Source organism: Apteryx mantelli, chromosome 6, assembly GCF_036417845.1.
Source record: "Apteryx mantelli isolate bAptMan1 chromosome 6, bAptMan1.hap1, whole genome shotgun sequence".
NCBI classification, from domain to species: Eukaryota; Metazoa; Chordata; class Aves; order Apterygiformes; family Apterygidae; genus Apteryx; species Apteryx mantelli.
Window position 1 is genome coordinate 11,488,936 of NC_089983.1, and position 15,084 is coordinate 11,504,019.

The window sequence follows — 15,084 nt, forward strand, 5'->3', positions numbered from 1 at the left end:
CTTGACATCCACAAATCCATGGGCCCTGATGGGATGCACCCACGAGTGCTGAGGGAGCTGGCGCATGTTATTGCTAGGCCACTCTCCATCATCTTTGAAAGGTCATGGAGAACAGGAGAGGTGCCTGAAGACTGGAAGAAAGCCAATGTCACCCCAGTCTTCAAAAAGGGCAAGAAGGAGGACCCAGGGAACTACAGGCCAGTCAGCCTCACCTCCATCCCTGGAAAGGTGATGGAGCAGCTCATCCTGGAGGCCATCTCCAAGCATGTGGAGGAAAAGAAGGTGATCGGGGTAGTCAGCATGGCTTCACCAAGGGGAAATCATGCTTAACCAATCTGATAGCCTTCTATGATGGAATGACTGGCTGGGTAGATGAGGGGAGAGCAGTGGATGTTGTCTACCTTGACTTCAGCAAGGCTTTTGACACTGTCTCCCATAACATCCTCATAGATAAGCTCAGGAAGTGTGGGCTGGATGAGTGGACAGTGAGGTGGATTGAGAACTGGCTGAATGGCAGAGCTCAGAGGGTTGTGATCAGCGGTGCAGAGTCTAGTTGGAGGCCTGTAGCTAGTGGTGTCCCCCAGGTACTGGGGTCCAGTCTTGTTCAACTTCTTCATCAGTGACCTGGATGAAGGGACAGAGTGCACCCTCAGCAAGTTTGCTGACGATACAAAACTGGGAGGAGTGGCTGATACACCAGAGGGCTGTGCTGCCATTCAAAGAGACTTGGACAGGCTGGAGAGGTGGGCGGAGAGGAACCTCATGAAGTTCAACAAAGGCAAGTGCAGGGTCCTGCACCTGGGGAGGAATAAGCCTATGCACCAGTACAGGTTGGGGGTTGACCTGCTGGAAAGCAGCTCTGCCAAGAAGGACCTGGAAGTGCTGGTGGACACCAAGTTAAGCATGAGGCAGCAATGTGCCCTTGCGGCCAAGAAGGCCAATGGTATGCTGGGGTGCATCAGGAAGAGTGTTGCCAGCAGGTCGAGGGAGGTGATCCTCCCCCTCTACTCAGCCCCGCTGAGGCCACATCTGGAGTACTGCATCCAGTTCTGGGCTCCCCAGTACAAGAGGGACGTGGCACTACTGGAGCAAGTCCAGCAAAGGGCTACAAAGATGATTAGGGGACTGGAACATCTCTCTTGTGAGGAAAGACTGAGAGAGCTTGGCCTGTTTAGCTTGGAGAAGAGAAGGCTGAGAGGAGATCTTATCAATGTGTACAAGTATCTGAAGGGAGGGTGTCCAGAGGATGGGACCAGACTCTTTTCAGTGGTGCCCAGTGACAGGACGCGAGGCAACGGGCACAAACTGAAACACAGACAATTCCATCTGAACATGAGGAAATACTTTTTCACTGTGAGGGTGACAGAGCACTGGAACAGGTTGCCCAGAGGGGTTGTGGAGTCTCCTTCTCTGGAGATATTCAAAACACACCTGGATGCAACCCTGTGCAATGTGCTGTAGGTGACCCTCCTTGAGCAGGGGGGTTGGACTAGATGATCTCCAGAGGTCCCTTCCAACCTCAACCATTCTGTGATTCTGTGAAACTTAAGTCCCAAAAATTCATACATGCTACAGTACTATGCTGCCTGTAAACATACTGTTCCTTCTGGGGAGGAGGGAGAGGCAGTGGGGGAGGTTTGGGCAAAATGACTGTTCCAGCCCAGCTTAAAAAGCCATTGTGGGTGAGGAAAAGGGAGATGTGAATGAGGAAAAGGGAGAACCTGTGCAGTAGGGGACTTCCCATCCCTTCTGCTTTGATGTGCTGCCACACAGACAACTCGCAAAGGACAGAGGACTCCTGGGGTAGCACACGTCTTGTCTAGTTTTTCATGTACAAGCTCTGAAAGAACTGCAGCAACTGCATTTTCCACAGTTATGAAAGAAGCTATTAGATTTGCTCCAATGGGACTGTCCAAAAGCAATGCACTTTAGGAATCAAAATTAAGTATAATAATAAAAGGTTTCAGGTGTTGGAATCCTTCCATTGGTCTACAATTCATCATTCATGGTTAAACTCAGAAACCCATGACAGAGTTTAGGTGCTTAATAGAAAAGTTAAAGATTCCTTTCCCTCTCCCAAAATACAAGGAATGAAAGACAAGTGTAAGCCTGGTGATTTGCATCAACAGCTAATAGCAGATACAAGTTATAAGGAAAAAGCTACAAAGCATTCATCTCCTTGCAGACTGTGACATCCACTTGTTGGGACACACACAGGCAGAGCTGAGATTATGGGCTACACAGTAAATCCATGAACTACTCACCAAATAGTTAAAGAGGATATGAGATGTTTGGGCAGGGAAGTCTCCAATGTTCAACAAAAGCTTCCTCAACATATACATCAGCTCATCCTGGGAGAAGAGCAAATGGGTTTTTTTTCCATCACAAAATGGAGAAAGGCTTTCTACCATCTGTCCTCCCTTGTTTTGTTTTTTCCCCACTTCTCCATACTCCCTTGTTCTGCTCTGTCTCTCGGTGCATGAAGTGGAACTGTATGTTTATGACTGCCACTGTGATTCCCAGTGTAAGGCCCAGGGCACAGTATCCAGGTCAATGTCTTTCTTTTTGACCTGAGAGAGGCCAAAATTTCCTACTGTAATCTGTCCTGATTGTAATGTCCTGATTCCACACTCTTCCCCCTGCAACAATACTAAACTTTTCTTATCACAACAAAGGGCTACCTGGATGATCTTGCAGAGACAGTGTGGCACCTAGCTCAATTCAACTCATTGTTTGTGGCTACTGGGTAGATACAGGGGCAGAATCTAACTTTTCTTCTTCCAGGGGCTGCTTTCTTTCATGCAGACTAGCAAGTTCTTTAAGGGAAGTGTGTGTGTAAGGGGCAGTTGGAGGCAGGGAGGAATCTCACTGTCAGCCAAGAACAAATGGACCATATCATAAGTTTCTCCTAACAGCCCTTATCCTCTTAACCCACAGCTTATTTGAGCTAGTGGTATGGGCATGAGTATGCACAGGACAGCCCATGCCAACGCTACATCTGCTGAAAGCTTCCAAGAAACTATACCTGTTCTCTGTGTTCTGTTCTCCTGGTTGTAGTGGGCTTATGAGGAGATGGCAAAACAGCAGACTATGACAGCTCAGAGGCCACTAAGACTAGACAATAAATAACTTCCTTCTCAAGGATGCTTAACAAACAGGAGAGAACTCCTGTTCCCCTCTGAACTTAAACAGAAACTTCTGGGGCTGTGGCCGAGAAGTCACAGGAATGGTGAGGCCACTGAGACCTAATTACTCAAGGAACTGTAAAGCAACCTTTCCTCACCTTTCTCTGGTTTTAGTTTTCATTTTGCAGTCAGTTCTTAAATGGTAGCTTGGAAGATGAGGACAGTGATATTACTATCAGTATCATAGCCTAAGTGTACAGTTGAGAAACTGGTATGGAGAGGCACTCTGCCTTTCATCCAGTCAGAACTGCCAAACCTTTCTTCCACAGACTTTAGCCATGGCACAAGCAAGCAGTCTAATAAGCCAGGGAGAAACAAGCCCACTCTCAGAGAAAACTGAGTGGTATGGGTGGAGCTAGTATCGCTTACAGCCGATAGAGGGCTATGCTCACTAAGCAGTTGTTCAGGGTTTGGCTTTAAGCAGGGTCAGATCCTCAGTGAGGGTAAATCAGCTATGTCCCATTCACATCAGTGGTACACAGATTGAAGCCAACTGATGACATTGGCCTAAAAGACTTTGAGCCACATTATAATAGCAAACTTTCTTCAGTCACTACCCAGAGAGTGATTCTGCTTGCATCTGTGCTCCTCTGCTCTATGTAACGCACACACCACCGAGGAGACAAAAAGTCTACCTGTCGGTTGCTTATGGTGAGCTTCTCAAGAAAATGGCGCAGAACTGTGGAGGGGTCTTCAATTAAGCAGTTCCACAGGACCTGCTGAGCAACAGCACTTACTGTAAAAGAAAGAAAAGAAAGTCAGAACGCTCTGCCTTGGAAAAGCCTTGAAGTGGCACACTTAGATGCAAACACTTCTAACCTTCTATTACAATTATCGTTTTTGTACTGAAGCACACAGGTGCCATTTTGAGGCAACAGGATTCCTGGTCACCAGGGCAGCAATTGTAGTGAATAATGACAGGTCTAATATTTGAACCTTCCCTAACTGCTGGTGATTTAAGAGGAAGCACTTCACCAGTGTAGTCAGGGGAATAATAAGGAAATAACTATTCAGATTAACAACTCCAAATTGGGCAAATCAGACAATAAAAAAAAAAAAAAATTCACATACTTCTGGGAGTTTTTGGTGCATAGGAGCTCCATGTCACTATGATTTATTGAGTGATTTTATTTGGTATTTTTGGACAGTATTCAAATAATCAGCAGGGGATTGTGAAAGGTTGATCAAGTCCCCAAAATTTTGTTTTTATTACTCAGTTCTTGATCAAAGTATGACACACACATTATTTAGGTGGCTAGCTATACACCCACCTAAAACTGAATGACAAATGTAACAGTTTGCAATCAGCCAACATGATGAATGATAAGACAGGAAGGAAGGGCAACAATCCACCATCTATAAACATTTAAGAGAAACAAATGCAGAAGAACTTATTATTACTTTACAAACACATCGCAGACCATAAACAAAATGTTTGAGCTGTATGTAGTTAACTTTCCATTTGGACCAAAGAAATGTTGGTGGGAATAGACCTCCAAAGGTCTCTAGTCTAACCTCCTGCTTGGAGCACCAGCGCAAGATCAGGTCAGCCATGGCTTTGTCTAACCAAGGCTTGATGACTGCTCCAGGATGGAGATTCTACCAGTTCTCTGGGTGACTTGTTCTAGGGCTGCACTATGTTCCTAGTGAAGCAGTTTTTTTCCAATTTCCAACCTGAACCTCCCAAGTTGCAAGCTGTGACTGTTTTTTTCATGTTATACTCTCTGCCACTATGAAGGAGAGTTTGGCTCCATAGTCTTTATAACTGTTCTTCTAGTAGTTGTAGACATCCTCTACATCTTAGCTTCCTCTTCATCACACCAAACAAGCCAAGCTTCTGCAATCACTCCTAACAGAACACCTGTTCTAAGCCTCTTACCATTCTGGTATCCCCCTACTAGACCCTTTCCAGCTTCTCAAAATCTGGAACTGAGGGCCCCAAAAAGGGCCCAAGAAGATAACAAAAAAACTCTCAAAACCAAACACAAATCATGGGAAAAAAGGAAGAAAAATCCTATAAGGTCACAATTCTGTTGAGGATATACTTTCAAATAGTTTATGAGGATTTAATAGATTTTTCATAAAATTTTTAACAAAAATATATGCTTATAATAATATATAACACATACTACTGCCTGTAAAATGGTTACATTATAACAAGCAACAGGAACTATGAGCAAGTACAACGTTGTGTCATACCTCTTCATTTAAGCTACGACACCTAACAAATGCAAGTCATCGTTCAAAGTACTGGGACGTTCTGTCATCCCTGAACAAGAATTACTTGAAATTAAATTTAGGTCAGTACCAGCTACTCCATCCTCCCGAACTTCTCCATCCTCCATCAAATGGACAATGGGGAGCACTGCTGCACAGATGCATGCTGGAAATACAGCTTGAGGTGGTTGTGGCACATGATGGTTTGGAGTATGCTCCGTAGTGTGTTCTTCATCTGGAGCAGTAAGAAGAGTAGAAGGTTTGTGTTAGTGAATGAGCTGCAATATTACCCAGGTAGTTTAAATAAACATTTATGTTATGTGCTGTACAAACAGAACAAAATGAGAGTCTATCTGATCACTGTGCAAGCATGGCAGGTTTACTGGTATCTTCAAGAAGAAACTGAGCCTCCAGCCAACTTCTTGGTCAAGAATTTTCATTGTAAATATTTATTTTTTCAATTTATACTTTTTTTTCTAGACAACTCATTTCCTTTTTGATGAAATCAGAATTCATTACTGTATTTCAGCCACAGTGTTCTCCATGACACTACTCAGTGTAAATGAAAAAATGAGATATAAGGGGAGACACTGTGAAGCAGGAAAGAACGAAATAATCCAGGGCAGTAATTTACTTTGAAGTGGTTCAAGCTTGTGAACACATTCAGCAAAAAGCAAAGGCCATCAACTTCATGGGTCAACAGAAATGTTTCCACGGAATGAAATTCTAGGAAAGGATACTCCAAAGTGAAGTTAACCCACCTTCTGCACTTACTGCTGACCGCACTGACCAGACAGAGCCACGGCGGAAAGAATAGTTCCTATGAGATGTACTGGAGGTGCAGGAAGGACTCACAGAGAGACGGCGAGAGGCCAGGTTGGCAACTTCTTCTACTGACAAAGAGAGTGGGAAATGTCAATCCAGATCCAACTGACAGGCTCTAGAGAGCTTTCCGGGGAGAACAATTGCAATCAAAATGGAACATTGAAGTCAGGCAACACTCAAAAGGCACAATTTCAGACCTGTAAAGATCAGGTAGGTAATTTCCTCATGCTCTGGGAACTACCAGAGCATTGTTCCAAGAGAGTGTCCAGTGCTTCGGTATGTTTTAACTGACTGGCTCTATACTTCTCTTTATATACATCCGATTACCCAACGTGGTTGCTGGTGCTTACTTTTTCCTAAGTACCACTCAGCTGCTATTCTGCTCACCAATTTCCCAACACAAGCCTAGATCTGGACACCACTGAACTTACCTAATGGCATATACCTTGGAATGCTTTTAATGAACTCTCTCCACTCTCTTACCCTGAACCAATGAAAATCCTCACCCAAAGACTAAACTTGCAGGGTGCAACCCATCTCATGTAATTTTGGCCATCTGAAAGTTCAGTACTGAGGTTAAGCTGGTCATCTAGGCTTCCCCTCTAGTCACCATAAAGACAGGAAACTCCATGAGGCAATTCACCCTATCCTAAGCTGTGTGTCTTAAGACAGGTACTTCCAATGGGTCATTCCTCCCACCAGTCTTAGGACAGGATGAATTGCCTGCTGCAGCAGCTGTGGAAGGAGCCTACCCTTTAACTATTACAAGGTTAAAGCTGGAAACGACAAATTTCACTCTTAGTGTCCCCTATTCTCATCATATTAAAATCTGGTCCTGCAAGGTGCTTGGAGCTTTGAGGCACAAAGAGCTGGCACTTTCCACCGAAGTCAGGGCAGGGGGGACTCAGGACACATAGTAAGCATCCAGCATTTCCACGTTTTTGTGTTTTTCTTGCACTAATTTTTAATTACACTTGTTCTTATTCATTTGGATTCTTCAGCAAATGGATGTGCTTGCTTGCCACCTTTACAGTGCTACAAAACTGATTCAGTGCTGGTGCTTTTGCAGGATCTGAAGTGGTGAGCACACCAAAGTAGGGACTTCCCTAGCACTAACAATTGCTGTTCTTGGACATCACACCCCTAAGCCATGCTCTATGTTGGCGGCAGGTGCTCTCAGTTTTCCTGGAAGGGAGTTCCTGGCCCTGCAGCACACCTTCTTCTTCCTGCTCTGAGTTTGGTGTGCAGGTTGGCTCGTAGCAGGCCTCCTGAGTGATGGGGATGGCAGTGATGAGACTGGCTTCCCGGCCCAGGCGTTTCTTTTCTTCCTCCTGCTGCAGATTCTTCAGGATGTGCTCTGCTCGCTGATGGGAACGTGACACCGCTCTGGCTGAAAATGATTTCTGTCAGGAAGGAGAGAGAAGAAACACAGCCTGAAGCAGTTAGTTAACACTCACACATCCTGGGTTTCACACCAGGGTCCTCAGTGACATTCAGCAACTGAGTTTCTAAATACAAATTAGACAAGTGCTAGCTGAACAGAGATTCATCAGAGACTCCTCTTAGAGTTATTGTCTACAATAAGCCTTGGTGCAGACTTCTCTGAACAGATACCAAATGAACCAGCACAGAGAAAACTGTGTCTGTCAAACACTAAGTTCAATGAACTAATCCTTTGGAGAGACTACAGTTGTGTGCTACTAAGATCTGAGTTACTGTCTTTCATAGGGCTGTGTTACGCACTACAGTCTCTTGTTGAACATGCAGAAAAGCCTAATGGACATGTAGAAAATTCTGAGTGCCCTGCACTGACAGTGTACTGATTAAATCCTCTCCAGCTGAGGGAGACAAAAAAAATTCAGAGTTTAGACCCCATCTTTTGGCTCAAGCTTCCCCCATGCCCTTATCGGGAAATAAGAACGTTCACTCTCACAACATCTTTACTTACCGACTGGTCTTCATTGATAGGATCTTGCACACTCCCACTGCACTGAGGGACCCAAGGGGGGTCAAACATTGGCACAGACGGCATCCCCAGGACAGGAGAAGGCAGAGTGAAGTTTATACTTGGAGGAGGAATCTAAACAAAAACACAGGGGATTAAAATGAGGAGAGAGAAAAATAATTTTGGGGACGGATTTAAACGCAAAACAGAGACTTCTGTTCCTTCTGCTAGTGCTTTTCACAGATGAACACGAAATTGCACCCAGCACATGGTTCAGCAACAAGCCATGTTTTTTTAAACTTTAGAGCATTTGGGGGGAAAAGAGGAAGTTGTTTTGCCTGCCCGAATGGTGGTTTCTCAGTTTAAAAGCAGACAGTCTCATAGACATGTCCATGACACAATTCAGCATGAGGTTAAAAGAATAGTATGTGCTCTGGGGTTTATAGAACCTCTATCAAGAGTCACCTGCAAACAAATTGTTCACCTGTAACACTGCTCTTTTCAAAGAAAATGTAAGTCATCTCTGTGAAATGAATTCTATCACTGCTGGGTCAGATTGAAAAGTACCAACTTGTCAAGCAATGGCTCTTCTACAATTTGTGGAAGACATTTTGTTACAGCATACCAATATTAATGACTGCACTGCTAATGAAACATGAGCAAAAGTACACAAGACATTAATTAGCTCTGCAAAATTATCCCAACTCTGCATCTCACTACATTGTAAGACAATGTAGGACACAGGTTTCTTTCCTTCTCCCGTGTTTTTCCTGACCTGTGCCCCCATTGGACTCTCTCCATTTTACACAAGAATTCTACACATCACCTCCCCCTCTAGTGGGGCTTACGTGACTGGTTTTTTTTCTAATCTGATTTTGAGACAATTTCATGGCAGCAAGTCACAACACATCCATCCCACAAGGCAAGCTACAAATGGCAACAGTGTTTCATGTGTCTCACCTACCTTAAAGATCTGCTGTGCTCCCTCTTCCATCCGTGGCCAAACTTGATACCTAAACCTCCAGAGTGTGTGAAATTTGAGAATGGCATTCAGTCTTTGCACTGTCTCTGGGTGATGAAATTCGGACATCAGCATGTCAGAAACAGCCTCAGGCACTTTCACAGCACACAGCAGGAACATGGCAGCTGCAGGGAGAGAACATCTCACCATTTCCTCATTAATATGTTTATTTGGCAGATAGAAATTGCAGCTGTACAAACCCCCACACCAAAAAGGAACCTTGACTCCAAAAATGAGATCGGCACTTTACCAGCCCTGGTAAAAATTGCACTGCTTCATGAAACCAAGCAAGTGAGATTCCATCTTTGGGAGCCATTCAGCATTATATGTGATGCTTGTAAAAGGTTCTGACAAACCTGCTTTTAAAATAAAATGCAGCCTTGCTCTTCTCACTAAAATCTCAGTTATGACTGATTTAAAGTAACAAGCATCTCTTGGAGTAACAAAACTAATACAGGTCGGCTTTCAAGGATTCACTTCTAAGCGATTTCTGTAACGATTAATAAAGGTTGACTCAACAGAAGCTCAGCCTTCCTCTCACAGCAGGAGGCAGTGCCCTAATAGAGGACTCACTTGCCTATTTTTATGGGGTAAAAACAAAAAGAAAGGTTCTTAGCCAGCTAGACACCATGCAGTGATCACAGTCGGCCTCCAAGAGAAAACGGAGCTGCTATGAATTAGGAGAGAAAGGACCAGGACAAATTGGAAAGTAGCACAACAGAAGTTGAGCAGGCCCATAGCTGTTTCATTTGAGCTTATTTGAATATAAATAGACATAGTCCAACTCCATATCTATGGAGGACAATTAATTTAGATGGGTGTCTGTGGGGCAGGAACAGGAAACAAAAGCAGGGGGAATAGTGGTGCTGCGGGAGTTGGGTGGCGGTCAGAGTGCACGGCTTCTTTAGACCACTAGCTCACCATAGATCACTGGAGACAATTTCTCTAGATTATGTAGCTGTTTTCCCCTAGTAGAAAGAGGACATTTGCCATCTTGTTTGCCTCAACACTTATTCAGAAGGTGCCAGGCATGAGAGTCGTGCTGATGGGGGCAGTCTGAACATCCGCAGAACAAGAAAGCTGCTCTTTCAGTGCTTAGGTTCAGCTTTCCACTTCAAAGGCTCTTAGTTCTGCCCCAAAATCCTGCTCCAAATCTGTAAGGGCCCTCCTGTTTTACCACCTCAGAGAATTTTCTACCCTTTGGTGTTTTCAGTGCAACTATGTCAAGTCTTAGCAGGCCTGATTTAAAAGTGTGGGTCACGCTGAGAGGTTTCACTACCCAAAAAAGAAATACAGCCTTGGAAGGGGTCAGTAGATGGTGCTGTTGTACACTAACGCAGCAATTCTTTTTAGCATGCACCATTGCCAGTTCTCATGCTTTCTCCTTGATGAATGCAACTTATGTTGGGGCTGAAATCACTCTTGCAACTAAAAGGCTACTCCAGACCTTTAAACGGTTTTTAATCCTCCCTTCACAGGAAGGGGAGAGGGAGGAAGATGTATCCCACAGTCAGCTAGGGTTTCTCAGGGAGAATGGCAAAGCTCTATTCCCTTCTTTGTGAGCTACAATAAGTTTTGGATAAAGGAGAAGAGTAGCAGCCAAAAGTCTTCCCCCAAAAGGACCTTGAAGGGGGGAAAGGAGTGGAGTTTAAGGCAGCTTGTTTCTCCTCTTTATTTTGCTCCTCTCTCCCTTTCAGCACATTTGGCCTGGGAAAGGCAAAGGTGAAGGGGAGGGCACAGGAGAACTGTGAGCTGAAGAAGTAGTGCACTGCGCACTGGCGGAGCAGATGGAAAGCTGGGGAAAGCAGAACTGATGCAGAAGATGAGATGCAGAGTAGAATAATGGACTTCAGGGCAGAATTCATAGCTATCAGGGGAAAATGAAGGACTGGTAACCTACATTGGAGTGTGAGGAAAAAGGGAGAGATGCCTGAGGAGCACTTCAAAGCTCTTGTATTGTCAGCAGCTTTTGATAAAAATGCCTGTAATTTAATCTCCACTGTAAAAACTCCTGTGGTGACTCCCTTAGATGCACAAATCTAGGAAAGATCGCAGTCCTTAAGCCACTTGCCTAGGTGCAGGCGTACAGAAAGGCAGAATTCTGAAATATCAGGAGACTGGCTAAGAAACAAACTCAGTTGCTTAAATTTATATTTTGTTTAAGTAATGTGTGTTTTGTGTGTGTGTGACATTGTCATGATTTCTAGGAGCCTGGCCCATGATTCTGAACACTTGCCATTAGCACACACTGGCTGTGAGCATTTAGACAGGACCCTAAGACTAGAAGGAGCCTCCTGAGTCACATCCAATCCCTTTCACAAACTCCAAAACCTGAGTACATTTGCTGTTCCAGATATTCTCTTTTCTGGTGGTTAGAAATCTTCTGTTTTCCAGCTGAAAGAAGTCATAGAGAGTTCATAACTATCTTTATGTCACCATGGCTTAAATAATTCTTCCTCCTTGCCTGGTGTCTATTGCTTTCTGCTCTGCTGCATTTATGAAGTGCAACAGTATCCCCTCTCAGCCTTCACCTGAATTGATTAAATAAATACCCTCATCATATAGGTTCTTCATTTTGCCTCCTGTTCTACCAGTCTTTCATTGTACTTGTCCCATTTAAATGTTTCTTTCTTGGGCAAGAATTGTGCATGGCTGCACTGTGTTTCGGGTAATTGTACAATGTGTTGCACAACAATATTAATACTTTCTATCTCTACTGACACATCCTGACTACATTTGTTGTTTTCATAGTTGACTTACGCTTGGTAACTCACAGTCATCCTCTGACCAACTGATACACCCTGAACTTTTCTGCTTCTGTATGGCAGAAGATACAAGCTCGTAACAGGAAAAACTTCATATTAGTTTGCAAGGGCATAATCTTACATGTCGGAATAACAAATCTCACCTCATTTCCAGAATTCCTTTTTCAAGGTAATACACTCACAGGTATATGGTAATCTGATCTTTTCCTCTCTTAAAAATGCCTCCCAGCTATGTGTCATCAGCAAATATCATCTGCACAATTTAGTACCAAATGAAAATGTAAAACAAAGATAAATACCAAGACTGTTCATTGAGCAATGCTGCTGTCTCCTTGCAACATGAGAAATATTCTTTCAGCACAGCAGAGGAGCTGTGACAGTTCCACTCTCATCCCCTTTCTTGGTTTTTGTATCAACCCTCAGCTGGTACTAACAATTTCCAGGAGGCAAAATACCAAATACTTCAGTAAATTCTATGGACAGATTAAATCGCTGTTTTTCTTCTGCCTATAAAGCCAAACAAATATCCATTTTGCTTATTCTCTAATCATCCGCTGCAACCAGGGCTTGACAGATTGCCTTCCTGATCCTTCTACCTCTTTTGTACAGAGCACAAAAATATGCACAGGTCTTTCAAAACTAAATAGCCCCCCTAAAAACCTTGATGTCATTAAGACTTCCTCCACTACAAAGCAGACTTGCAAGGCCCTAAGATCTGCTGTGAGTTGAGCAGCAGGGGTAGCCACACTAACTGGTTTCATTCCCTTACCTGCTGCTCCAGCCATGTGCTCATCCACACTGAGCAGGAGCTCCCATGCTGCGGGCTGGATGTCCCCATACATCTCTTCTGTGAGGATAGGAGCTGCCTTGATTAGCAGGGACAAAGGTGCAGGGGAGAGGCTCATTACCTGCAAAAAACAAAGACATGCCTCAGAATTGAGCTGGGCAAACTATATACAGTGAATAATACACTTAGTAATTTCACCCAGGCTTTGGAGTGCAGATTATCCACTGAAAACCTCTGATTTTAGACATTTCAGTTAATGCTCCACAGAAGAACGTTGCTTTCAAATTACACTGAAACAGAAGGATTTGCAAGCTACTTCCTTGAGTCTGTCGCTAGTCACTCATGTCACCAAAACATTGATAAAAAGGACAAAAAGAAAGCAAAACTCCTCCAAGGTGGTGCACAAACACTGATATATATCCATGAAAGTCTCACAGACTGCCAAGAACAGTCCTGCTAACAGCCCTGTGCTTCTTTAGGAACACTGAGCAAGAAAGGACAAAGAAAACTATTCCATCTTGCTGTAAACTGACAGCTTATATTTAAACATATTTGGGGACTTTTTTTATTTTTATTTTTGTAGACTTAGTATTTGATGCATGTTTGCCTATGGGAAGCCAGAAACAGTGATTACCATTAAATGGAGCTGTGTGTTTAAAGGCTTCTTTGACAGGGGTCACCTTAAGAGGCTTAAATTTAGCATTACTCAGTTGGAGGAAACATGTAGGGCTGACCTGATATGCCAGTTCTTTCCTTCACACAGGCTCAGAGCTCCATATACATTCCTCTTCTTCTTACAATCTGACCTGACATCTATGCATCAACCTCCCAACAAGCATATGGCCTAGTCAATACCTGGTGCCTGATGTATTTCAACATTCCAGAGTCCTTCTTCCCTTCCAAGTTGATATCGACCACTCTCTTTTTTAGAGAGGGCGTTCGCAAGCATGACTTGTCTGAGCACTGGGGAAAAAAAAAGAAAAGAAAAAAATAAAAAAAAGAGTTCAGATTTAGGTTTTCCAGAATTTGGAAAGGGAGGAAATCATGTACAGGAGGAATTTCCACAGACTAGAAGCTGTCCAGTAGCAGAGGTGTAGCATGCCTTGCAACAGGCCTAGCATCACTAAGATGATGCATCTCACCAATTTTGTACTCTTTTTAATATTGCTTTTCCCAATAAAAGATTAAGGCAGAAGCCAATAAACCAAATGAGGAACGTGAATGTGCACTGTGTAATCTTCGGAGATGGCATAGCTATGTACTTTAGGAGAACAGTGCTTTAAGCAGGTTAGGGGTACAGAGTCCACAGCTTCCTTCTCAAAACCACTGAATTGAGGTGTTTGCTGTGTACAACGTTGATTTGTCTTAGCTACATTTTTCCTCTCTTCCTCCTCAGAAAACATAAGTGACAACATATTTCAGGAACTGAGCTTATGCCTGTCTGAGAGCTGTCCCAGACTGCCATGCATTGAATTGACAGCGACAAGTCTCGCTTATGTTCATTATCCACAGTGTAGATAATAATAATTATCCAAGCTGGTAGCCTGCTATTTAACACTGGGGCTCTGCAACCATTTATCAGGGGATTCACAAACCCCAAGGGAGCACACGACCATGTCTGCGTACTGCAGCTATCTCCAGCCTTCCATACTGCAAACTGTGAGAGTAAAAGCGAGGTTCCTCTGGAACCCTGATAAATGTGAAAATGGTGCCCAGGTAGCCACAGCATGACAGCACTTGAAGAACACCAAAACATGAGGAACACGGGGAAAAGGTGTACAGTTAGATAAGATCTAAATGTTATCAATCCTTCTTCTACAGTGAGGTCTGCACAAACACAGCACGTGTTTGTAGGAAACCTTATTGCCTCCTGATTTCTTTTTTTCCTTGCTGTTGTTTGATGGCCTTGATGGATCACAAAACATGTATCACTTTGCCTTGCAATTCAGAGTTGGTGAGGAAACAGCATGCAAGAATGCACACTATTCTTTTGCTACCTTTCACGAACACCGCCAGCTGCTCATCTCAAGCCTGCCTTTTGCAGGGCAAACGACTGCCTCTTTTCCTAAATATCCAGAGTGATATGATACACTGCTTTTCTGTGCCAGAGGAACTATATGGGAGGTGCTGTTTCCAAGAAAGCAGAATCATTACCTTTTGTTTCATCTGCTCTGTGTTTTGTTCCATACAAATATCCTTCAATTTTCTAACTTGACAGGAAACAAACAATCTACTGGTTGATGAAGAAACATTATGAACTTGTCTCATACTCCTTCATCTTCCACTTTTAGAGATGATAGACACTTTACCCAACTGAAATCTTGAAGAGACTTTCACAA

The 15,084-nt window shown here is 43.6% G+C and overlaps 1 protein-coding gene across 1 annotated transcript in view; it reads right to left on the reverse strand.

Moving 5' to 3' along the window:
- UNC80 (unc-80 homolog, NALCN channel complex subunit) overlaps positions 1-15,084 on the reverse strand; it is a 140,509-nt gene that overhangs the window by 46,431 nt on the left and 78,994 nt on the right. The window contains exons 30-38 of the mRNA XM_067298502.1: positions 13,601-13,708; positions 12,728-12,866; positions 9,137-9,318; positions 8,176-8,307; positions 7,444-7,630; positions 6,164-6,295; positions 5,494-5,637; positions 3,821-3,921; positions 2,265-2,351 (exon numbers count right to left, since the gene is read on the reverse strand). Coding sequence (XP_067154603.1) covers positions 2,265-2,351; positions 3,821-3,921; positions 5,494-5,637; positions 6,164-6,295; positions 7,444-7,630; positions 8,176-8,307; positions 9,137-9,318; positions 12,728-12,866; positions 13,601-13,708 — 1,212 coding nt within the window. The remainder of the gene's footprint in view (positions 1-2,264; positions 2,352-3,820; positions 3,922-5,493; positions 5,638-6,163; positions 6,296-7,443; positions 7,631-8,175; positions 8,308-9,136; positions 9,319-12,727; positions 12,867-13,600; positions 13,709-15,084) is intronic.